We start from the raw sequence: 25,273 nt of genomic DNA, 5'->3' as shown, positions 1-25,273 counted from the left end.
ACAGCTCTCGGCAGTCATCCAAACAGCCTATTAAGCATTACACCTGGCCTCTGCATAACTAAGATACACACAACCAAATACGGACCACTCACACAAACGGAAAACGGAACTGCTAAATCTCAGTCGATTGAGACTTCGCGAGATCTCAGTCGATGAGCCAGTCGTCCGATGCTTCTGTCGTTTTAAGGTTCGTGTTGGGCGCTTTCTCCTCTGTTTCAGCCTGTCTAAGGTGTGGGCCGGCCTGTTTTTTCTTTGTCCGACCATCGGCGCGTGTGGCGTTTGCTTTTGTGGGCTAGGCTTTTTTGTTTTGTTTGTCCTTTTTTTCTGTGTTGTTTTTTGGGCCACAATAAAGAAAGGGAAGGGGAAATAGCTACCCCGTGGTAACTAAGAGGAGGGGAACGACCAGTCGTCAGGGTCTATTTCCTCGCCTCTCTCTGTTCTTCTCTCTCATCCGAAGAACTGTGCTGGATAAAGGAGAGCTGCAGAGATCCAAGGTTCCTTGAATTGAAGAAATCGGCTCGCTCCTGCACGCCCAGCAAGAGGATGGGCGACGCTTCCGGTGGAGTAAGTTTTTCCCTCCTTTTCTCCATCTGTTTTTGTTTGTTTTGTTGGTGCTACACTGTAGATCTAAGGGGGGTTGGGTTCCATTTTGTTTGGAACAAGTGTGGATTAATAGCTTCGTGTCCTTTGTTTGGATATAATCGGCTCTAGGATTTTAGCCCTTTTTGTGTGATTTTTGTGTTTCAGTTTGCTGAAACCTTTTGTGGAGCAGTACCATGTTTTGAAATCATTCTATGGAAACAAAAGGATTATTAATGGACCTATCACTAACAGTGGCATTTTTTTTTTCAGATTGCTGAAACCCTATGAATCAGTAGGATGTTCAATCTTTCTCTGGAATCAAGAGAATCATTTTCTGAACCTATCACTTGTAGTGTTATTTTGCTTTTGTTTTTACAGATTGCTGAAACCCTATGAATCAGTAGCATGTTCAAATATTTTTCTATGGTAATCAAAATAATGATTACTGAACCCATCAGTAATGGTGGCATGTTGATTTTTTTTCAGATTTTTTCTGAACCCATTTTTCTGGTGTGGTACCGGTTTATTTTCTTTTCTTTGGGGGTGGGGGTGGTGGGGGGGGGGGGGTACCTTCTGTTTGTGAGGTTATGTCCAGTAAAGATTTTTTTTACATCCAGTTGCACGTTTTTGTGTAGGTGCAAAAGTCCAGCAGCACTAGTACTGACCCGTTTGATTTATACATGTGTAAGACCAGAAGTAGTACTATCAGTACTACTAATATATTTTTGCCTGTAGGTACTTAGAGAAGTTAATTAGGATCTTTTAGCTGAGAAGATCTTGTATAGTATTTGAGCAAAAGTAGTACCAGTACTGCCTTTTTTTATGTTATGACTCGTTGACAGTTAGTAAAACAGGGAGTGGTTTCCTTTTGCAGGAGAACAAAAGATTGATTAAGCCAGTTTAACCCAAGGAGAGACAAGAGAGTATGTTCTTTTTTTTTGTTTGTCCTGATGCAAACAAGCACCCTAGCTACACATGTCCTGCACAGAGATTAAACTAAAAACTCATTTTACCCTTCTACAAACATGTGTTAGGCTGCCTAAGTTGACCTTTGTTAGAATAGAGCCTCTGCTAATCATTCTATATTGACAACTCCATCTGCTTTTGTTACTCTATGGTAGGAATAATTTGAATATGAACTTAAATTACATAAGTAAACTATATTTTGTTTTGTTTTGTAAGTCTAAACTGCTTTTTCAAGCAAGAATATAGTACATGTTTTCCGATCCAGTTTTTGTTTTCGTTTTTGCCATGCTTCAAGTAAAAGTCCAAAATTGTTCTTTTCCTGGTTGTTAGTTTCTTCTATTACCAACATAGAATGAAGAGTGTCAATTTGATTAAACACTCACAAATTGCCTTTGTGTTTTTGTAATTCATTTTTCATGAAAACAAAGTAATTTGCAGGAGTTACCTAAGTAGCTAACTTTTAAATCCCCTTCATGATTCCGCGTCCTATTTTTTTAATGCCAACCTCGCGAAAATAATTTTTTAGGTGGTGGTTGAGAGGGTGTGGGGATGGTTAAAATGGCAAACATGCATTTCAATTGAAGCATCACTGTCCTTTTTTTCTTAAAGCCCCTTCTATTGAGAAAGTCTGAAGAAACGTGCAGCCACTAAGCCTCCCTACTTATCATCCCACCCTCTTCTTTATAAGTTTTGTCACACCCACATAATAAAGTAAATCTGAACACAAACCATCATCGGTTTTCTTTTCTTTTTTGTCATAATTTTTTAGTTGCGGGAATCTAGATGGCGAAGCAACAATCCTTTTTTGTTGTCAACTAGATGGGTTTTGTCATCTATTAGATAGGGAGAAAATCCATTTTGCCTTTTTTTGTCGAAGGGTAGCGGGAGGGCGAGGGGGGGGGGGATTTGCATGTTTAACACTAGACATGCAATTGTAAGTGTCACCCCCGCCCAAGAAATTCACATCTGATGGGGCTTAGAACTGCATGCCTCTCCCCCGACCGTAACCGCCTTGTGTTTTTATCGGAGGGCAGCGGGAGAGAGGGGTGGTGGGCAGTAGCAAGTCTGAGTGGGTGGGGGTAGTTGCATCCTAGCACTAGGCTTACAACATTAACTGACATCCAGACTATAACTGCATGACTTCCAATTGCATGTCCGATAGTAGGCCTGCAACTGCAAGTGCCGCCCCGACCACAACTGCAATTTGGCCTTGTATTTTCTTTGGAGGGCGGCGGGAGAGATGGGGTGGGGCAAGTCCGAGGAGGGTGGGAGCGTAGTTCCATGTCTAGATGCAACTGCAGCCGCATCTAATTTAAACATGGTTGCAACTATTTTTTTAAGGTGGGAGTTGCATGTCCAATACTAGGCTCGCAGCTGCAAGCGTCGTCCCCATTGCAACTACATGTCTTCCAACATGGTCGCACCTGCTCTTTTTGTTTTTGTTTTTTTATAAGGTGGTTGTTGCATGTCTAATACCAAGCTCGCAACTCCAAGTGTTGCCCCCATTGCAATTGCATGTCCGATAGTAGGCCTGCCACTGCAAGTGTCGCCCTGGCTGCAACTGCATGTTTTCCAACATGGTTGCAACTTGTCTTTTTGTTTCTTGTTTCGAAAGCTGGGAGTTTCATGTATGATACTAGGGTTGCAACAGGAAGTGTCCCCCCCCAGTGCAACTGCATGTCTTCCAACATGGTTGCAACTGGTGTTTTTTGTTTTTTGTTTTGGAAGGTGGGAGTTGCATGTCTGATACTAGGCTTGCAACTGCAAGTGTCGCCCCCACTATACCCGGGTGCACCTGACTGCAATTGCATGTCTTCCAACATGGTGCACCCGGGCTTTGTTTTGTCGGAGGGGCGGAGGGGAGAGGTGGTAGTTGCATGTCCAACTGTAGTCATGCAACTGTAAGTGTCGCCCTCGACTGCATGTCTTCTAACTTTTTTTGAGGAATGCATGTCTTCTAACTTGGTTGCAATTAAGCTTTGTTTGTTGGAGGGGATGACTGGGGGGGGGGGGGGGTCAGTTGCATGCCCAATTGTGGTCATGCTACTGCAAGCGTCGCCCTCGACTGCAACTGCATGTATTCTAACTTGGTTGCAGTTGGGATTGTTTTGTCGGAGGGGACGACGGGGAGAGGGGGTCAGCTGCATGTCCAATTCTAGTCATGCAACTGGAAGCGTTGCACATGACTGCAACTGCATGTCTTCAAACTTGGTCGCAACTGCGTATTGTTTTCTTGGAGGGGGCGGCGAGAAGAGGGGCCGTGGTCAGTTGCATGTCCCACACTAGTCATGCAACTGCAAGTGTCACCCCGTGACTGCAACTGCATGTCTTCTAACATGGCTGCAACTGGGCTTTGTTTGTCGAAGAGGGCGGGGGGAGGGGGAAGAAGGAGGGGCAGTTGCATGTCCCACACTAGGAATGCAACTTCAAGTGTTGCCCCCCTCAATCCAACTGCACGTCTTCCAACAAGGTTGCAACTGGGCTGTATTTTATCGGAGGGGGCGGCAAGGAGATGGGGGGTGCAGTTGCATGTCCCACACTAGTCATGCAACTACAAGTGTCGGCCACGGCTGCATTTGCGTGTCTTTCAACTTGGTGCTACCGGGATTTGTTCTGTTAGAGGAGGCGGCGGGGAAACGGGGGGAGTTGCATGTCCCACACTAGTCATGCAACTACAAGCGTCACCCCCCAAACTACAAATTGCATGTCTTCCAACATGGTTGCAACTGGACTTTGTTTTGTCGGAGAGGTGGCGGGGGAGGGGGTCAGTTGCATGCCCAATTGTAGTCATGCAACTGCAAGCATCGCCCCCGACTGCAACTGCATGTATTCTAACTTGGTTGCAATTGGGATTGTTTTGTCCGAGGGGACGACGGGGAGAGGGGGTCAGCTGCATGTCCAATTCTAGTCATGCAACTGTAAGCATTGCACATTACTGCAACTGCATGTCTTCGAACTTGGGCGCAACTGCGTATTGTTTTCTTGGAGGGGACAACGAGGAGAGGGGTGGTGGTCAGTTGCATGTCCCACACTAATCATGCAACTGCAAGTGTCACCCCGTGACTGCAACTGCATGTCTTCCAACATGGTTGCAACTGGACTTTGTTTGTCGAAGAGGGCGGGGGGAGGGGGGAAGGAGGGGCAGTTGCGTGTCCCACACTAGGCATGCAACTTCAAGCGTTGCCCCCTGATTCCAACTGACGTCTTCCAACATGGTTCCAACTAGCTTTATTTTGTCGAAGGGGGCGGCCGGGAGAGGGTGGTTGCAGTTGTATGTCCCACACTAGTCATGCAACTGCAAGTGTCAGCCCCGACTGCAATTGCGTGTCTTTCAACTTGGTGCAACTGGGATTTGTTTTGTCAGAGGGGCGGCGGGGAAACGGGGGGAGTTGCATGCCCCACACTAGTCATGCAACTACAAGCGTCGCCCTCCCCCCTCGACTACAAACTGCATGTCTCTCAACATGGTTGCAACTGGGTTTTGTTTTGTCGGAGAGGGCAGCGGGGAGACGGGGGTAATTGCATGTTCCACACTAGTCATGCAACTGCAAGCATTGCCCCCGACTGCAATTGCATGTCTTCCAACATGGTTGCAACTGACCTTTGTTTTGTCAGAGGAGGCGGCGGGAGAGGGAGGGGGGAAGTCTCATACCACAATCGACATTCAACTACAAGCAATCATCCCAATGACAATTACATGTCTTCCAATAAGGTCGCAATTGGACTTTCCTCTTGTTGGAGGGGGGCGGCGAGGGCGAGTGACTTTTCTTTATTTTGTTTGTTCAATTTTTAAGCTTGTTTTTCTAAGGAATCAGAAGTAAAATTAATTGTTTTGTATTTTTTCTCAAGTCTTTGGAATGTGCCCCATGCTCAACGTCTTCTAGAGGTCTCTCACATACTGTTTGAATTCAGGGACGAGCAGAAAGAGAGAGAATAGACGCAAAGGAGGTCGCATCACGGGGGTGCGCACATCGAAGATGTCCGCGGCTGAAGTCGTCGGCGACGAGATGCTTAGCTAGGCCGGCGCACCTCTAGGCTAGTCCCGCCCTGTGGACCAGGTAAGTGCGGAGGACCTAGTTTTATTTAGCGATTTTGAGGGGGCGATTTTCGTGTTTTTGGCGTGAGTTTACTCTCTGATGTGAAATGGAGGAATGATACACGCGACACTGATGAGGATCAGGAGGGAGATTTTTGTGGGGGATTGGAGCCAAGTGTGTTTCTTTGATGCGTGTAGTGGTGAGCTCGATGTTTCTGTAGTATAGCAATAGCTGCTGTTTTGGAAGAATCAAACAGGATGTTGGGGTTGTTTGCTAACCTGAGCCGCTAGAGGCAATTCTTTTGGTGGTTTTGATTGCAACCTTTTTTGTGCTGGTGAGACCACGTTTGATGTAGATTTTTGAAATCCATCCAAAACCTCATGCATGTAGGCATGGTTTTTTGGATCTAAATTAATCCATGATGTTTTGTTCAGAATAAGCTCATGGTTTGTGTGTGTGTGTGCACGCGCGCACCTGTTTTTTTGTCTTATTTTTATAACACAAGCATCAGCAAAGTTTGTATATTCCTGAAGTAGAGTTGAGAACATCTCAGCTAAATACAGTGGGCCTACTGCCATTTTCATGTATGCTGGTGGTAAAGATGTCAGTTAAGTATTTACATTGTGTTGCCGTTATTTTTTTAACCTACATGTGGATGTATGCTGATGCTTCTATTTTCTTGTTTGCGGGTAAAATGTATTTGATAAAAGGAACTAAAACTGGCTGATGTTTTTATGCTAGTGGCTAAAATGTTTTGTCTAGTTCATATCCTTAGTTTTTCTGCCCTATTTTTTGTTTTTTTTCCAGTTCCTTTGTTCACAACACTAATGTTACATATACATTTTGCGAATACAGCAATGCATGGGCACTGACACGGATGACAAAGGAAGCAATCCTGAAAACAACACAGACAACAGAAATGCAGAAGGCAAATAGCAGTGTCTTGAAGATCCAACATTAGAAGAGCGAGGATATCATGTAGAAATCACTGACACGGAAGTTTCTACAATGGTTTGTAACCTTTTCAATAAATATCCATATTTTTTCTGAGTTTTATTAGTTGATACAGGGGTTAACTAGGTAACACGGGATGTTAACTAGCTGTTTTGCCGTGTCAACATGTCTATGTACTCTTGTTGAAACTAGGTAGAGGAGCATCTGCAAGCTGCTAGTCAACTTCAGTACTGAAAAACAACATATGTTGCTCTGATCAATTCCATGAACAATGGACAGCACAGTTCAGTTTAGTTAGTTCTGAACAGCAACTCCTGTCCTCGTACATCCATAATCTTTTGTATTTATATTGGCTGGGCCTGGCCTGCAAGTTTTTTGCTCATTACTTTTCTCAGATATGTATACGAACAAATCATAACAAGCCCAATCACAAACAAAGAAAGTAAGCAGCCCAGCCCAAAGTATCAAACAAACAAACTGAAAAACGAAAATAAGCCCAGTTTCAAGCCAGATACAACCCAGCGTACAAGAGCTACTAAACAGGCCTGATCTACTTATGATGACATCAGCCGAGTGAGACTTCGTGAAGTCTCAATCGACTGAGACCTAGACAGACCCAACGTAAAATAAAAAAGACGAAATACAAAGAGACATGTAGAGTCCTATGACGCCTAAAGTGAAGAAGGACCAATCCTATGATCATGCTGCCATCCATGTTGGGTAAAAATATTCCTTGCCATAGCCTTCAATCGTGTACCAAATATATTTGAACTTATGCAACAAACATTTCTGCCATAATATGGAATTTAATAAGCTTCATGAGCCAGTCTCGGTCCGTGTGACACTCTTTCGATGAATATAATCCATGGAAAAACAGAACATGTGGTGAATCAGTGACCAGAATACACACAGATAAATGTCACAGGTTTGCAAACTGAGGGCATCCGTGCCTAAACAAACGTATAACTTAACAACAAAACTCAGCAAACTGAACAACATTCCAGCCTAGAAGCAAACTGAACCAGCTTAACACTAACTGATGCATGCAGAAACGAAAATGACACAAAAAGTGGCATATATAGTGCATATATCTCTACACGAGATGAGAATAGCGTAACTGCAGAACCAGATCGTTCAAATCTTTACCAAGTTTCAAGCTGAAGAAGCTGGAGTTGCGTAACCCGGAGCTAATCATCTGAATCAATCCAGGCGGCCACAACAAACATAGGTTCCCAAAGAACCACAACAAGGCATATTTCAAGAAGAAACGGCAACAGGGTAAACCATTGTCGAGAAGGTTCAATTGTAAACTGTTTTTTCCATCTTGACAGAAAAGAGAAAAAGTAGATCACTATGGGTTATTGACAAAAACAATACAATGGCATCCAATTGCTACCGTGGTGCTTGATCAAACCAAGACTCTTATTACCAACCTGGAGAGTATACCAATTACCAACCGAACAACATTTTCAGAAGATCATGTAATGTTTGAATTAATGAAGAAGCAATGGGGATGCCATGTCGACAGTAACTGATGAGGAGCAGAATTTGCACAGCATATCAGGAGCAAGGAACATCAGGAAAGACGATCGAACCTTTCACTGGCAGAACTGCACATCCACAACCCAAGCTCGAGAGGGCGCCTGGATATCATGAACAGAGCAACTAAATGAAGATCTAAAAGAGATTTAGTGTAGTTCAATAGAGAGCATCAACTCAATCAAGTTTCCAAAAATATTCCAATCATTCAAGCAGTACTCGATAGCGAGACAACCACGCAGCCACAAATTACCATCAGAAGTTCAGAACTCATCACGACGTCCGCAGGACTTCCGGTGGCCGCCGGTGTCGCCATGGCAAGTCAGGCGGCATGAAGCCGTCTCTAACGTGCATCGCGGAGACGGGCGATGGCCTCGCGGATCCTGATGCTCACACGCATCGCGGACATGGAGACGGAGGTCGCGTCCGACCGGGTTGGCATGCTGTCGCCGTGGCAGTGGTACGAGTGCGAGCGGTCGAAGCAGGAGTAGCGTGAGAGCGGTTGCAGGAAGGTGCGAAGGCCATGGACGATGTAGCGGCCGTCGTTGTAGACCTCAGGGTGGGAAATCTCGACGCCTTCGACGAAGAGCCTGGCGTGGTGGACGGAGAAGGTGGCGCTCACGGTGTCGATGTTGAGGCAGAGGTTGACGGAGGCCGATGGAATCTTGATGGTGGGGGCGGCGGTGAGCTCGGAGTACGGGTAGTAGCCCAAGGCGATGTGGTCCAGGAGGAGGCGGCGGCGCGAGCACATGGAGCACGAGGTCTGGAGGGAGATGTCGGGAGGCGCGAAGACGGTGATCGGCCCGTGCCACCTCGCGAGCGGCGGTAAGTTGGGGTGGTGCGTCGCCGCCGATGCCATCTCGTCGTACCCCAGCGCCGTAAGCACCCTCGCCAGCGGCAGCAGCCCCTCTTCGCTGCCCCAGCCTACCACCCTCGCGACGCCGGCTTGGACGGGAGACGCAGAGCTTGCTGATGCCGCCGCGGCGCGCTGATTGAGGAGCGGTAGAAGCGTCGTCGTTGTCGTGGACGCGGCCGCGGATGGAGAGGCCGAAGCAGATGACGACCCCTCCGAGTCCGAGTCCTCCTGCAGCAGCAGTGCCGGTGCCTGGGGTGGAGGCGGCGGCGTGGCTGCTTGGGGCGGCACGGGCAGTGCATGGGGGTTCCCCGCCGTGGCTTCGAGCGGTGACGGGCTGTGCTCCATCCCGAGGTGGTTTTGGGGCATGGAGGAGGTGGCGCTGGTGGCGGGGTGGAATTGGACGGTGGCCGCGCAGGCGGTGGCGGGGGAAGTGTGGTGGCGGCGGCGCGCGGCGGCGTGCTCCGGTGAGAGCTGGCTGTGGGAAGCGGAGGCGGTGAACAGGGGTACGATGGCTATGAGGATGAGGAGGAAGAGGGGTAGGCGGTAGAGAGCCATGGTCGTGAACCGGATGTGCTAATGGCTTGAGGTCTCCCCAGAATCCCAGATTGGGGTTGGGGAGGGGCCTTTGTAGCCGGACTCCGGAGCGAAAGGGTGGCACACGCCGTTTGTGAGTTGTGACGGTCGTTTGCCTGTACAGTGAAGGGAGCCGAAATGACAAGCGTGCCCCCTAGGATTGCTGAGCAAGTTGATCAAACCTGCGAAGCGAAACGCTCAACGGACCAACATAGCTAAACACTTCAGCGTTCGTCATCATAATAAATCTTCTCGATCAGAGATCTCTAGCTGATCCTAAAAAGTACAGTGGAGTAATTTTCTAGTTTACTCCACTAAACCGTACCTAACTGGTTCCCTAAATTCAAACTTTTCACTCCCCCGCCGAAATCCGCCCCCACCCCCCTCCCTCCCGGCTAAATATACCCAGCGCCCGCGCGGCTGCATCCTTCCTGCCGTCGCTGGCCCACGCGCCGCCGTCGCCACCAATGACCGCCTCCATCACCGGATTGGGTAGCCAAGACACTTCCAGCACCCCACCGACCACCGTCGTCGGCTTGTCACCGCCGGAAAACCACCCCCACGCCGCCGCCTGCACCGAAAAAGAGGTTGGGGATAAAAAATCTTCAACGGCCATAAGCGGCGGCTCCAACCGTGACCGGGGCCGTCGGAGTGGCCACTGCCTCTCTGGCGACGGTCGGCCTCCCTCCCGCAGCTCCCACTGACGGCAAGAGAGCTTGGAAACCGACGGCTGCACCGTCGGCCCTCACCGAGGAGGCCGCAGAGAAGAAGAAGGCCACCCCCTCCATGTTTGGTGCCTCGTGTAGCGTCTCTGGCCACCGCTATGGCCACTGCTCCGGTGCGTCCGGTTGTTGCTGCCGACAAAAAGGGCCGCGACTACCAAGTGCTCGAGGAAATGCCAACAAGGTAAAAAAACTTTCCTTTTCGTTTTGGCCGATGAATTTGACAGTGAATGTTGGTGGCCGATGATGATGGAGTTTGTTGATTTTGTTGTATTATTGTGGAGATGAAGACGGTCGAATTCTTGGCATCTTTGGAGTCCTCGGCTACGATTGGGCTAGACCATCATAATTCGATTTGGGATCATCAAGAGGAGGTGCCGAAAAAGAGGGGGCCGAAGAGGAGGTGGCCGATGTAGAAGAACTTGAGGAGGTGACTGAGGGAAGCACGAAGACGCCTAGGTCACGAACTCACATCTATTTGAAGATATTACCCTATGCTATGCTTGGATGAACATCTCCATGGATGCACGGATCAATCCGAGGACAAGTTTTGGGAGAGAATTGTAGAGTACTACAACAAATCCGTGGAGCTGACATCAAACCATACACAAGGGTCTCTTGGGCATCGTTGGGGCACCATTCACGACTAATGCAACCGATGGTCTGGTTGCACCAATCAAGTGAATCATGCACCACCAAGCGATGTGCAAGTCATGGAGTATGGCTCGTACATCCAAGAACTCTTCAAGCATAGGAACAAGAAGTTCGGCCACAAGCACTTCACTTTGTATCATTCTACAAAGAGATTTGCAAAAAAGAGAAGTGGATCAAGAGAGTTGCGGATACCACTTCAAAAAGATCAAGATTGAGCATATCCGTTGAGGAGGAGGAGGACGTGGATGAAGAGGCCAACAATGGACCGAAAGGGAACAAAATTGCAAAAAGAGAGAAAGAAGAGAAGTGCATATGATGGTGCATACAAAGAAGAACTTGTAGCCATGATTGGGGCCAAGAAGGTGTTGGCGAGGTGGAATGAGCTCAAGATGTTGGAGGATGAGAAATGGAGGTCCAAGTTGGTGGCCAGGGAGAGAAAGTTGAAGGTAGAGGAGTGTAGACTTACACTTGAGGATGAGAGGCTTCGTGATGCCAGGAAAGTCGAAGATCGTGCTAGCATGACCCAAACGGAAGTCTCTCTTCGGAATGGTGGTGGTGGTGGCCGAGAGGGTGGTCGCCGAGAGGATGGTGGTGATGGTGGCCATGTTGGAAATATGCCCTAGAGGCAATAATAAATTAGTTATTATCATATTTCCTTGTTCATGATAAATGTTTATTATTCATGCTAGAATTGTATTGACCGAAAACTTAAATACATGCGTGGATATATAAACAGGTATAAACAACACCGTGTCCCTAGTGAGCCTCTACTAGACTAGCTCGTTATCAAAGATGGTTAAGGTTTTCTAACCATAGATATGAGTTGTCATTTAATAACGGTCACATCATTACGAAAATGATGTGATGGACAGACCCAACTGTAAGCTTAGCATCAAATCGTCTCACTTAGTTTATTTGGTACAGTTTTCTTCATGTCAAGTATATGTTCCTTAGACCATGAGATCATGCCACTCCCGGATTCCAGAGGAATGCTTTGTGTGCTATCAAACGTCACTTCATAACTGGGTGATCATAAAGATACTCTAAAGGTATCTCCGAAAGTATTTGTTGGGTTGCATGGATCGAGACTGGGATTTGTCACTCCGTGTGACGGAGAGATATCTCTGGGCCCTCACGGTAATACAACATCACAAGAAGCTTGCAAGCATGTGACTAATGAGTTTAGTCACGACATCTTGTATTACGGAAAAGTAAAGAGACTTGCCGATAACAAGATTGAACTAGGTATGAAGATACTGGCGATCGAATCTTGGGCAAGTAACATATCACCGGACAAAGCGAAATATATACGAGATTAACTGAATCCCCGACATTGTGGTTCAACCGATAAAGATCTTTGTGGAAAATGTAGGAATTAATATGAGTATCCAGGTCACGCTATTGGTTATTGACCGGACATGTGTATTGGTCATGTCTACATGATTCCCGAACCTGTAGGGTCGCACGCTTAACATTTGGTAGCGCTAGAGTAATGTTGAGACATTAATAGTGCAAAGTCCAAAAGTAGCTTGGAGTCCCGGATGGGATCCCAGACATCCCGAGGAGCTCCGAAATGGTCCGGGGGTAAAGATTTATATATGGGAAGTCAAATTCAGGGTTCCGGAGAAGTTCGGAAATTTTTAGTAGAGTACCGGGAAGGTTCTACAAGGTTCCAGGGGTTCCACCATGGGGCCCAACGACCCGAGAAGGTCCCACATGGACCAAGGGGTAGGGCTACAACCCACATGGGCTGGCTGCACCATTCCCCAAGGCACTGTCGTTCAAATCTAGAGAAAAGGTCTTATCTCTAAATTTAAAGGGTTGAATCTAGAGATAAGATGTTATCTCCAGGTTTAAAGGAATTTCTCCCTTGTGGCATACCCTAGGAGGGTTTTGTACGCCCGCCCCTGCCCCTAGCCTATATGAAGAGGGGGTGCATGGGGGCAGCCACCCCCTTGACCCTTGCCCATTGCCTCTCCCAACTCCTCCCACGTTTCTTCGGTACGCGCTTTGCGAAGCCCTGCCGGAATTCCGCTGCCACCACCACCACCTCGCCGTTGAGCTGGCCCCGATCTCATCTACCTCATCTCCTTCGCTTGATGGATCAAGGAGGAGAGGACGTCATCAAGCTGAATTGTGCTAAACTCGGAGGTATCGTCCATTCAACACTAGATCGGATTGGATCGCGAAGAGTACGACTACATCAACCGCGTTACATACGCTAACACTTTTGGTCAACAAGGGTATGTAGAATCACTTTCCTCTCGTTGCTACGCATCTCATAGATTAGATCTTGGGTGGTTCGTAGGAATTTTTTTGATTTTCATGCAATATTCCCCATCAGGCCATGTGCACGGCGGTGGCGGTGGTGATTTCCTTGGCAAGGACATTGTGTTGAGTTCGTGCATGCCATTGGTTGGCCTCGATGCACAACATAACACATGCTATATTTGTGGTGATTTTGGTTCAACCCTGATCGGTGAAGTGATGCCTTTTGGATGAACTATGTGAAGGAAATATGCCCTAGAGGCAATAATAAAGTTGTTATTTTATATTTCCTTATTCATGATAAAGGTTTATTATTCATGCTAGAATTGTATTGATCGGAAACCTTGATACATGTGTGAATACATAAACAAACACCGTGTCCCTAGTGAGCCTCTACTAGACTAGCTCGTTGATCAAAGATGGTTAAGGTTACCTAACCATGGACGTGAGTTGTCATTTCATAACGAGATCACATCATTAGAAGAATGATGTGATGGAAAAGACCCATCTGTTAGCTTAGCATAATGATCGTTCAGTTTTATTGCTATTGCTTTCTTCATGTCAAATACATATTCCTTCGACTATGAGATTATGCAACTCCCGGATATCGGAGGAATGCCTTATGTGCTATCAAACATCACAACGTAACTGGGTGATTATAAAGATGCTCTACAGGTATCTCCGAAGGTGTTTGTTGAGTTGGCATAGATCGAGATTAGGATTTGTCACTCCGAGTATCGGAGAGGAATCTCTGGGCCCTCTCGATAATACACATCATAAGCTTGCAAGCAAACAACTAAGGAGTTAGTCACGAGGTGATGTATTACATACGAGTGAAGAGACTTGCCGGTAACGAGATTGAACTAGGTATAGAGATACTGACGATCGAATCTCGGGCAAGTAACATACCAATGGACAAAGGGAATTACGTATGTTGTCATAACGGTTCGACCGATAAAGATCTTTGTAGAATATGTAGGAGCCAACATGGGCATCTAGGTTCTGCTATTGGTTATTGACCAGAGAGGTGTCTCGGTCATGTCTACATAGTTCTCGAACCCGTAGGGTCCGCACGCTTAACGTTCGATGTCGATTTGGTATTATATGAGTTATGTGGTTTGGTGATCGAATGTTGTTCGAAGTCCCAGATGAGATCACGGACATGACAAGGAGCTCCTGAATGGTCCGGAGGTAAAGATTGATATATAGGATGATGCTATTTGGTCTCCGGAATGGTTTCGGAATGCACCGGAAAGTTATCGGAATACCGGAAGGGGTTCCGGAGGCACTGGGAGAGTATTGGGCCTTAGTGGGCCAAGTGGAAGGGAACACACCAGCCCACATGGGCTGGTGCGTCCCCTTTAGGGCAGCCACACCTAATACATGGTAAGGGGGGGGCACCCCCTCTTACCATATCCCGGAGAAGGGAGGAAGGAAAGAAGGGGGCGCCTCCCCCTTTCCTTCCCCCTTGTGCCATTATTTGGTAGGGGGCGCACCAAAGGGAGGAGCCCTAGGACTACCGCCACACCTGTTGGGGTGCCCTAGGGGCTGCCTCCTCCCCTCCCACACCTATATATATGTGGGGATGGGTGCCACACAATACACAGCTTATTCCACGCCGTGTGTCGGCACCCCTCCGCCTCTAGTTTACTGCTCCGCTCTAGATCGTCGCAGTGCTTAGGCGAAGCCCTGCGGGATTACTTCACCACCACCGTCACCACACCGTTATGCCGACGGAACTCATCTACTACCTCGCCCCGCTTGCTGGATCAAGATGGCGAGGACAACACCGAGTTGAACGTGTGCAGAACGCAAAGGTGTCGTGCGTTCGGTACTTGATCGGGCGGATCGCGAAGGTGTACGACTACATGAACCGCGTTGAATAAACGCTTCCGCTTATGGTCTACGAGGGTATGTAGACACATTCTCCCCCTCGTTGCTATGCATCTCCATGGATATATCATTGTGTGTGCATAGAATTTTTTTTGTTTTCCATGCAACGATTCCCAATAGTGGCATCATGAACCAGGTCTATGCATAGATGATATGCACAAGTAGAACACAAAGAGTTGTGGGTGGTGATAGTCATACTTCTTACGACCAACGTCTTATTTTGATTCAGCGGTATTGTGGGATGAAGCGGCCCGGACCAACCTTACATGTCCACGTACATGAGACCAGTTCCACCGACAGACATGCAACTAGTTTTGCATAAAGGTGGCTGGCGGGTGTCTGTTTCTCCTACTTTAGTTGAATCAAAGTTGACTATGGCCGGTCCTTGAAGAAGGTTAAAATAGCAAACTTGACGAAACACCGTTGTGGTTTTATGCGTAGGTAAGAACGGTTCTTGCTTGAAACCCATAGCAGCCACGTAAAACTTGCAACAACAAAGTAGAGGACGTCTAACTTGATTTTGCAGGGTATGTTGTGATGTGATATGGTCAAGACATGATGTGATAAACATTATTGTATGAGATGATCATGTTTTGTAAGTTATCGACAACCGGCAGGAGCCTTATGGTTGTCTCTTTATTGTATGAAGTGCAAACGTCATGTAATTGCTTTACTTTATCGCTATGATTTAGCAATAGTTGTAAAAGCAATAGTTCGCGAGACGACCACGACGCAACGATGGAGATCAAGGTGTCGAGCCGGTAACAATGGAGATCATGACGATGCTTTGGAGATGGAGATCAAAAGCACAAGATGATGGCCATATCATGTCACATATTTTGATTGCATGTGATGTTTGTCTTTTATGCATCTTATTTTTCTTAGTACGGCGGTAGCACTATAAGATGATCCCTTCACTAAATTTCAAGGTATAAGTGCGCTCCCTGAGTATGCACCATTGCGACAGTTCGTCGTGTTGAGACACCACGTGATGATCGGGTGTGATAGACTCTACGTTCACATACAACGGGTGCAAGACAGTTTTGCACATGCGGAATACTCGGGTTAAACTTGACGAGCCTAGCATGTACAGACGTGGCCTCGGAACACTAGAGATCGAAAGGTCGAACGTGAATCATATAGTAGATGATCAACATAGATATGTTCACCATTGATGACTACCCCATCTCACGTGATGATCGGACATGGGTTAGTTGATTTGGATCACGTATCACTTAGATGACTTGAGGGATGTCTATTTAAGTGGGAGTTCTTAAGTAATTTGATTAATTGAACTTAATATATCATGAACTTAGTCCTGATAGTATTTGCATATCTATGTTGTAGATCAATAGCTCGCGATGTAGCTCCCCGTTTATTTTTGATATGTTCCTAGAGAAAAATAAGTTGAAAGATGATAGTAGCAATGATGCGGACTGGGTCCGTGATCTGAGGATTATCCTCATTGCTGCATAGAAGAATTATGTCCTTGATGCACCGCTAGGTGACAGAGCTATTGCAGGAGCAGATGTAGATGTTATGAACGTCTGGCAAGCTCGTAATGATGACACCGCTACTGCAGGATGCTGCTAACGCGACACTACGATCAAAGACCCTTTGACGAAACTGTGTGCGATGCATTAATCGCAAACGGGGATGTAAAAAAACCGTCAAAAAAGGTGCAAAACGTTTGCGATGGCGGAGCCATCAAACACGGTTCAGATTTTAGTTGTGTGTGCGATGCAGGGCACACGGTTAATCCAATCGATCTGTTTGCGATGAGGCAGAACAACAGAAATGGGCAACCATATCAATGTGTGTGCGATATACGGCATACAGTTCGCTCCGATGAACTATTTGCTATTAGGGAGTGCAACAGAAATGGTTAGCCAGATCAAGGTGTGTGATATACGGCATACGGTTCACTCAGACGAACTGTTTTCGATTAGGGAACACAACATAAATGGTTCAACTTAACAAGATGTGTGTGATACGTGGCAAACAGCCGACTCGGATGAACTGTTTGCGATGAGGAATTAAAACACAGACGGTTAAGACAGTTAGTTCGTGTGCGATTCTGTGTGTACAAAAAACTTCGAAAAATGCAAACCAGTTGCTTGCGGTGGCTAGGAGTATCGCACATGATGCGTCTGCGAGTACTCGTGTGCGATGATTAGTAAGTTACACAAACGTTTCCTTATGTTAACACGTGTGTGTGATAAATAACATGTGGCACCGGATACTGTATTCGGGTTGTGTGTGCTCAACTTAGACTTCCTGTTGGGGAACGTAGCAATAATTCAAAATTTTCCTATGTGTCACCAAGATCAATCTAGGAGATGCTAGCAACGAGAGAGAGGGAGTGCATCTTCATACCCTTGAAGATCGCTAAGCGGAAGCGTTACAAGAATGCGGTTGATGGAGTCGTACTCGCGGCGATTCAAATCGCGGAAGATCCGATCTAGCGCCAAACGGACGACGCCTCCGCGTTCAACGCACGTACAGCCCGGGGACGTCTCCTCCTTCTTGATCCAGCAAGGGGAGAGGAGAAGTTGAGGGAGAACTCCAGCAGCACGACGGCGTGGTGGCAATGAAGCTCGTGGTTCTCCGGCAGAGCTTCGCTAAGCACTACGGAGGAGGAGGAGGTGTATGAGGAGGGAGGGCTGCGCCAGGGAAGAGGTTCGGCTGCCCTCCCACCCCTCCACTATATATAGGGGCAAGGGAGAGGGGGGCCGGCCCCTTAGATCCCATCTGGTGGGAGGGGCGGCGGCCAGGGAGGGTGGCTTGCCCCCCAAGTCAAGGGGGGCGCCCCCTCCAGGGTTTCCCCCAACCCTAGGCGCATGGGCCCTAGGGGGAGGTTGGTGCCCAGCCCACTTAGGGGCTGGTTCCTTTCCACCTACAGCCCATAAGGCCCTCCGGGGCAGGTGGACCCTCCCGGTGGACCCCCGGAACCCCTTCGGTGGCCCCGGTACAATACCGGCATACCCCCGAACACTTCCGGTGACCGTATGATGACTTCCCATATATAAATCTTTACCTCCGGACCATTCCGGAACTCCTCGTGACATCCGGGATCCGAACAACCTTCGGTAACCACATACTATTTCCCATAACAACTCTAGCGTCACCGAACCTTAAGTGTGTAGACCCTACAGGTTCGGGAACCATGCAGACATGACCAAGACATCTCTCTAGCCAATAACCAATAGCGGGATCTGGATACCCATATTGGCTCCCATATGTTCCACGATGATCTCATCGGATGAACCACGATGTCAGGGATTCAATCAATCCTGTATACAATTCCCTTCGTCAATCGGTATGTTACTTGCCCGAGATTCGATCGTCGGTATCCCAATACCTCGTTCAATCTCGTTACCGGCAAGTCACTTTACTCGTTCCGTAATGCATGATCCCGTGACTAACTACTTAGTCACATTGAGCTCATTATGATGATGCATTACCGAGTGGGCCCAGAGATACCTCTCCGTCATACGGAGTGACAAATCCCAGTATCGATTCGTGCCAACCCAACAGACACTTTCAGAGATACCTGTAGTGCACCTTTATAGCCACCCAGTTACGTTGTGACGTTTGATACACCCAAAGCATTCCTACGGTATCTGGGAGTTGCACAATCTCATGGTCTAAGGAAATGATACTTGACATTAGAAAAGCTCTAGCAAACGAACTACACGATCTTGTGCTATGCTTAGGATTGGGTCTTGTCCATCACATCATTCTCCTAATGATGTGATCCCGTTATCAATGACATCCAATGTCCATGGTCAGGAAACCATAACCATCTATTGATCAACGAGCTAGTCAACTAGAGGCTTACTAGGGACATGTTGTGGTCTATGTATTCACACATGCATTACGGTTTCCAGTTAATACAATTATAGCATGAACAATAGACAATTATCATGAACAAGGAAATACAATAATAACCATTTTATTATTGCCTCTAGGGCATATTTCCAACAGTTTCCCACTTGCACTAGAGTCAATAATCTAGTTCACATCACCATGTGATTAACACTCAAAGTTCTAGGGTTTGATCATGTTATGCTTACGAGAGAGGTTTTAGTCAACGAGTCTGCAACATTCAGATCCGTGTGTGCTTTACAAATCTCTATGTCATCTTGTAGATGCAGCTACCATGCGCTACTTGGAGCTGTTCCAAATAACTGCTCTACTATACGAATCCGGTTTACTACTCAGAGTCATCCGGATTAGTGTCAAAGTTTGCATCGTCGTAACCCTTTACGACGAACTCTTTTACCACCTCCATAATCGAGAAAATTCCTTAGTCCACTAGTTACTAAGGATAAGTTCGACCGCTGTCATGTGATCCATTCCTGGATCACTATTGTACCCCTTGACTAACTCATGACAAGGCACACTTCAGGTGCGGTACACAGCATAGCATATTGTAGAGCCTACGTCTAAAGCATAGGGGACGACCTTCGTCCTTTCTCTCTCTTCTGCCGTGGTCAGGTCTTGAGTCTTACTCAATACTCACACCTTGTAACACAGCCAAGAACTCCTTCTTTGCTGATCTATTTTGAACTCCTTCAAAATCTTGTCACGGTATGTATTCATTTGAAAGTACTATTGAGAGCTTTTGATCTATCCTTATAGATCTTGATGCTCAATGTTCAAGTAGCTTAATCCAGGTTTTCCATTGAAAAACACTTTTCAAATAACTCCGTATGCTTTCCAGAAATTCTACATCATTTTTGATCAACAATATGTTAACAACATATACTCATCAAAAATTCTATAGTGCTCCCACTCACTTCTTTGGAAATATAAGTTTCTCATAAACTTTGTATAAATCCAAAATCTTTGATCATCTCATCAAAGCGTACATTCCAACTCCGAGATGCTTACTCCAGTCCTTAGAAGGATTGCTGGAGCTTTGCATACTTGTTAGCATCTTTCAGGATTGACAAAACCATCTGGTTGTATCACATGCAACCTTTCCTCAAGAAAATCGTCGAGGAAACAATGTTTTGACATCCTATCTGCAAGATTTCATAAATAATGCAGTAACTGCTAATATAATTCCAACAGACTCTTAGCATTGCTACGAGTGAGAAAATCTCATCGTAGTCAACTCCTTGAACTTGTCGGAAAACATCTTAACGACAAGTCGAGCTTTCTTAATGGTGACACTTACCATCATTGTCCGTCTTCCTTTTAAAATCCATCTGCACCCAACAGCCTTACGACCATCAAGTAGTTCTTCCAAAGTCTACACTTTGTTTTTATACATGGATCCTCTCTCGGATTTTATGGCCTCGAGCCATTCGTCGGAATTTGGGCCCACCATCGCTTCTGCATAGCTCATAGGTTCATCGTTGTCCAACAACATGACTTCCAAGACAGGATTACCGTACCACTATGAAGTAGTACGCATCCTTGTCGACCTACGAGGTTTGGTAGTGACTTGATCTGAAGTTTCATGATCACTATCATCAGCTTCCACTTCAATTGGGTAGGCTCCACAGGAACAACTTCTTGTGCCCCGCTACACACTAGTTGAAGTGACGGTTCAATAACCTCATCAAGTCTCCACCATCCTCCCACTCAATTCTTTCGAGAGAAACTTTTCCTCGAGAAAGGACCCGATTCTAGAAACAAACCCTTTTGCTTCCGGATCAGAGACAGGAGGTATACCTAACTGTTTTTGGGTGTCATATGAAGATGCATTTATCCGTTTTGGGTTCGAGCTTATCAGCCTGAAACTTTTTCACATAAGCGTCGCAGCCCCAAACTTTTAAGAAACGACAGCTTAGGTTTCTCTAAACCATATTTCATACGGTGTCGTCTCAACGGAATTGCGTGGTGCCCTATTTAAAGTGAATGTGGTTGTCTCTAATGCCTAACCCATAAACGATAGTGTAATTCGATAAGAGACATCATGGTATGCACCATATCCAATAGGGTGCAGTTATGATGTTCGGACACACCATCACACTATGGTGTTCCAGGCGGTATTAGTCATGAAACAATTTCCACAATTTCTTAATTGTGTGCCAAACTCGTAACTCAGATATTCATCTCCATGATCATATCACAGACATTTTATCCTCTTGTCACGACGATCTTCAACTTCACTCTGAAATTATTTGAACCTTTCAATAATTCAGACTTGTGTTTCATCAAGTAAATATACTCAACATCTACTCAAATCATCTGTGAAGCAAGAACATAACGATATCCACTGCATGCCTCAGCACTCATTGGACTGCACACATCAAATGTATTACTTCCAACAAGTTGCTCTCTTGTTCCATCTCACTGAAAACGAGGCCTTTCAGTCATCTTGCCCATGTGGTATGATTTGCATGTCTCAAGTGATTCAAAATCAAGTGAGTCCAAATGATCCAGCTGTATGGAGTTTCTTCATATATACCAATACACATGGCTCGCATGTCTCAATCTTTTCAAAAACGAGTGAGTCCAAAGATCCATCAACATGGAGCTTCTTCATGCGTTTTATCCCAATATGACTCAAATAGCAGTGCCACAAGTATGTGGTACTATCATTACTATCTTATATCTTTTGGCATGAACATGTGTATCACCACGATCGAGATTCAATAAACCATTCATTTTAGGCGCAAGACCATTGAAGGTATTATTCAAATAAAATAGTAACCATTATTCTCCTTAAATGAATAACCGTATTGCGATAAACATAATCCAATCATGTCTATGCTCAACGCAAACACCAAATAAAAATTATTTAGGTTTAACACCAATCTCGATGGTAGAGGGAGCATGCGATGCTTGATCACATCAACCTTGGAAACACTTCCAACACATATCGTCATCTGACCTTTAGCTAGTCTCCGTTTATTCCGTAGCCTTTTATTTCAAGTTACCAACACTTAGCAACCGAACCGGTATCTAATACCCTGGTGCTACTAGGAGTACTAGTAAAGTACACATTAATATACTTCTGTCAACCTTGCCTGCCTTCTCATCTACCAAGTATCTAGGGTAGTTCTGCTTCAGTGACCGTTCCCCTCATTACAGAAGCACTTAGTCTCGGGTTTGGGTTCAACCTTGGGTTTCTTCGCTGGAGCAGCAACTGATTTGCCATTTCATGAAGTATCCCTTCTTGCCCTTGCCCTTCTTGAAACTAGTGGTTTTACTAACCATCAATAATTGATGCTCCTACTTGATTTCTACTTTCGCGGTGTCAAACATCGCGAGTTGCTCAAGGATCATCATGTCTATCCCTGATATGTTATAGTTCATCACGAAGCTCTAATAGCTTGGTGTCAGTGACTATGGAGAACCATCACTATCTCATCTAGAAGATTAACTCCCACTCGATTCAAGCGATTGTAGTATTCAGACAATCTGAGCACATGCTCAACGATTGAACTTTTCTCCCTTAGTTTGCAGGCTTAAGAAACTTGTCAGAGGTCTCATACCTCTTGACGTGGGCACTAGTCTGAAATCCCAATTCCAGTCTTTGGAACATCTCATATGTTCTGCGACGTTTCAAAACCGTCTTTGGTGCCACAATTTTAAACCGTTTTAACATTACGCACTGAACTATCACGTAGTCATCAAAACGTGTATGTCAGATGTTTGCAACATCTACAAACGACGCTCGAGGTTCAGCACACCGAGCGGTGCATTAAGGACATAAGCCTTCTGTGCAGCAATGAGGACAATCCTTAGTTTGCGGACCCAGTCCGCATAATTGCTACTATCAACTTTCAACTAAATTTTCTCTAGGAACATATCTTAAACAGTAGAACTAAAGCGTAAGCTACGACATAATTTGCAAAGACATTTTGACTATGTTCATGATAATTAAGTTCATCTAATTATTTAATGAACTCCCACTCAGATAGACATCCCTCTAGTCATCTAAGTGATACATGATCCGAGTCAACTAGGCCGTGTCCGATCATCACGTGAGACGGACTAGTCATCATCGGTGAACATCTTCATGTTGATCGTATCTGCTATACGACTCATGTTCGACCTTTCGGTCTCTTGTGTTCCGAGGCCATGTCTGTACATGCTAGGCTCGTCAAGTCAACCTAAGTGTTTTGCATGTGTAAATCTGGCTTACACCCGTTGTATGCGAACGTTAGAATCTATCACACCCGATCATCACGTGGTGCTTTGAAACAACGAACCTTCGCAACGGTGCATAGTTAGGGGGAACACATCTCTTGAAATTTTAGTGAGGGATCATCTTATTTATGCTACCGTCGTTCTAAGCAAATAAGATGTAAACATGACAAACATCACATGCAAATCATAAAGTGACATGATATGGCCAATATCATCTTGTGCCTTTTGATCTCCATCTTCGAGGCGCGGCATGATCACCTTCGTCACCGGCATAACACCATGATCTCCATCATCATGATCTCCATCATCGTGTCTTCATGAAGTTGTCTCGCCAACTATTACTTATACTACTATGGCTAACGGTTAGCAATAAAGTAAAGTAATTACATGGCGTTTTCATTGACACGCAGGTCACACAATAAATTAAGACAACTCCTATGGCTCCTGCCGGTTGTCATACTCATCGACATGGAAGTCGTGATTCCTATTACAAGAACATGATCAATCTCATACATCACATATATATAATTCATCACATCCTTTTGGCCATATCACATCACATAGCATACCCTGCAAAAACAAGTTAGACGTCCTCTAATTGTTGTTGCATGTTTTACGTGGCTGCTATGGGTTTCTAGCAAGAATGTTTCTTACCTACGCAAAAGCCACAACGGTGATATGCCAATTGCTATTTACCCTTCATAAGGACCCTTGTAACACCCCGGTGTAATGATGCTACAGTAACCCTGGGGTTAAGTTAATCATTTTGCTTAACAAGTGTTTGGTCACCCTTGGTTCTCTCTCATTTCAAATTCCAGTTGAATTCAATTTCAAATTCTGAGTGAAATTCAAAATTGCTCAAACATGAAAACTAAAATGTTCATCATGTGAAACATATTCTTATGGTAATATTGGTGGTGAACCAACATTTTTGCAAAGGGTTTAAGTGGCCTAAACCACGTAAAACAGTGACCTAAGCAATAAATTAAATGCCTTTTTAATTTATAAAATTGGCAAACTATTTCAAAAGTCTCACAATATTTTTCGTGGCAGTGCACTTTAATTCTTTGAAATTGTTTTGGCCAGTGGCATAATTTTGCAAAGTAATTATTGGCTAAAAAGAAAATGCAAAAGCTGCTGAAAATAAAAAGAAACAAAAAAATGAAAAAGGAAAAGCAGAGAGAGAGAGAAACTCCCTGCCCCACTTGGGCTTCGGCCCACCCAAGCCAGTTGGCCCAGCAGGCCGGCCCACTCCCCCCCCTCACCGGTCGCTCCCTCCCCTTCCTGTTCCTCTACTTTGTGTCGCTACAGGGGCGAGGTCGACCCCGACCACCTCGCCGGCCTCGCCGGAAGAGGATAAGGACGACGCCTCGGGCTCCCCTCGTCTCCCCTCACCCACTTGCCCTCTCCATATCCCCTCTTCCTCTCTCCCACTCTGCCGATCTGGAGAAAGGGGCCGACGCTTTCGTCACCGTCGCCGCGCCACCATCGCGGCCACTGCCGTCCCCGGGCGCCTCCGGCGTGTCCACCTGCCTCGCCGGCCTCTGCTACGCCCTCCCCGACCATGGGCTCGGGTCGGAAGCCACCAGGTAACCCACTGCCTCCCCGTCTTCAACCTCCGTCCGCCACGGGCGCCGCCATCTTCCTCCTCTCCGGCGACCCCTGCTACTACTAAACCTATCACCGGCCTCCGTGTGCCGCTCGGTGAGCCCCTCATCCTTCTCCCTCTCCTTGTTGACTTTGGCACGCCCCCTAGCTGCTTTCCCCACGCGCGCCCAAACGCAGCGCCGCGGAGCTCGTCGCCGGCGGGTCTCCGGTGACCAATTGGTCATGGGCGTATGCCCGTTAGCTTGACCGCATCGTGCAGCACCCGCCTAGCTGGTTAGTTTGGCCGCTCGCGCGCTCTAACGCCGCACCCGCTCGAGCCCAAACTCCGGCGCCGCTTCTGCTCGTCGCCGGTGTCGTTCCGGTCATTCCCGGCCCAAGCCATCGCCTCCATCTTGCGTGCGACGTCTAGCCGCGTCGAACGCATCTAGCTACGACCCCGGAAACCCCCTGTGCGTGGAACCCGACCCCTCTCCCGACGTGCGCCGCCGCGGGAGGCTCGCCGGAGCAAC

General features: G+C 46.5%; 1 protein-coding gene and 1 long non-coding RNA gene across 10 annotated transcripts; one reads left to right on the top strand and one right to left on the bottom strand.

The window, feature by feature from the left end:
* Positions 1-341: 341 nt before the first annotated feature.
* LOC109772931 (uncharacterized) lies at positions 342-6,850 on the top strand. Of its 7 annotated transcripts, none has more exons than XR_005771256.3 (5): positions 342-564; positions 853-874; positions 1,457-1,505; positions 5,461-5,606; positions 6,441-6,850. It is a non-coding gene; the product is annotated as an uncharacterized lncRNA (long non-coding RNA). The 7 variants fall into 7 exon arrangements; XR_005771259.3 differs by lacking the exon at positions 853-874 and adding an exon at positions 961-982 and having other exon boundaries at positions 344-564; XR_005771257.3 differs by lacking the exon at positions 1,457-1,505 and having other exon boundaries at positions 350-564.
* LOC109772930 (uncharacterized) lies at positions 6,800-9,579 on the bottom strand. 3 transcript variants are annotated; one of them, XM_045234170.2, is made up of 3 exons: positions 8,332-9,579; positions 8,135-8,182; positions 6,800-7,385 (listed from the first exon to the last, which is right to left on the bottom strand). In XM_045234170.2, exon 1 carries the CDS (start codon positions 9,487-9,489, stop codon positions 8,422-8,424), a length of 1,068 nt encoding a protein of 355 aa, XP_045090105.1. In that variant the 5' UTR covers positions 9,490-9,579; the 3' UTR covers positions 6,800-7,385; positions 8,135-8,182; positions 8,332-8,421. The 3 variants fall into 3 exon arrangements, with proteins under 3 accessions (XP_045090105.1, XP_045090104.1, XP_020187222.1); XM_045234169.2 differs by having other exon boundaries at positions 6,800-6,903; XM_020331633.4 differs by lacking the exon at positions 6,800-7,385 and having other exon boundaries at positions 7,795-8,182.
* Positions 9,580-25,273: the final 15,694 nt, after the last annotated feature.

The sequence above is a fragment of the Aegilops tauschii genome, chromosome 1 (assembly GCF_002575655.3).
Source record: "Aegilops tauschii subsp. strangulata cultivar AL8/78 chromosome 1, Aet v6.0, whole genome shotgun sequence".
Classification (NCBI taxonomy): Eukaryota; Viridiplantae; Streptophyta; class Magnoliopsida; order Poales; family Poaceae; genus Aegilops; species Aegilops tauschii.
The sequence above is the reverse complement of the archived record's forward strand: the minus strand, read 5'-3'. Positions and strand labels throughout refer to the sequence as shown.

Excerpts from the sequence above, each read along its gene's own strand:
- LOC109772930 (XM_045234170.2), bottom strand. The coding sequence starts at position 9,489 with ATGGCTCTCTACCGCCTACCCCTCTTCCTCCTCATCCTCATAGCCATC.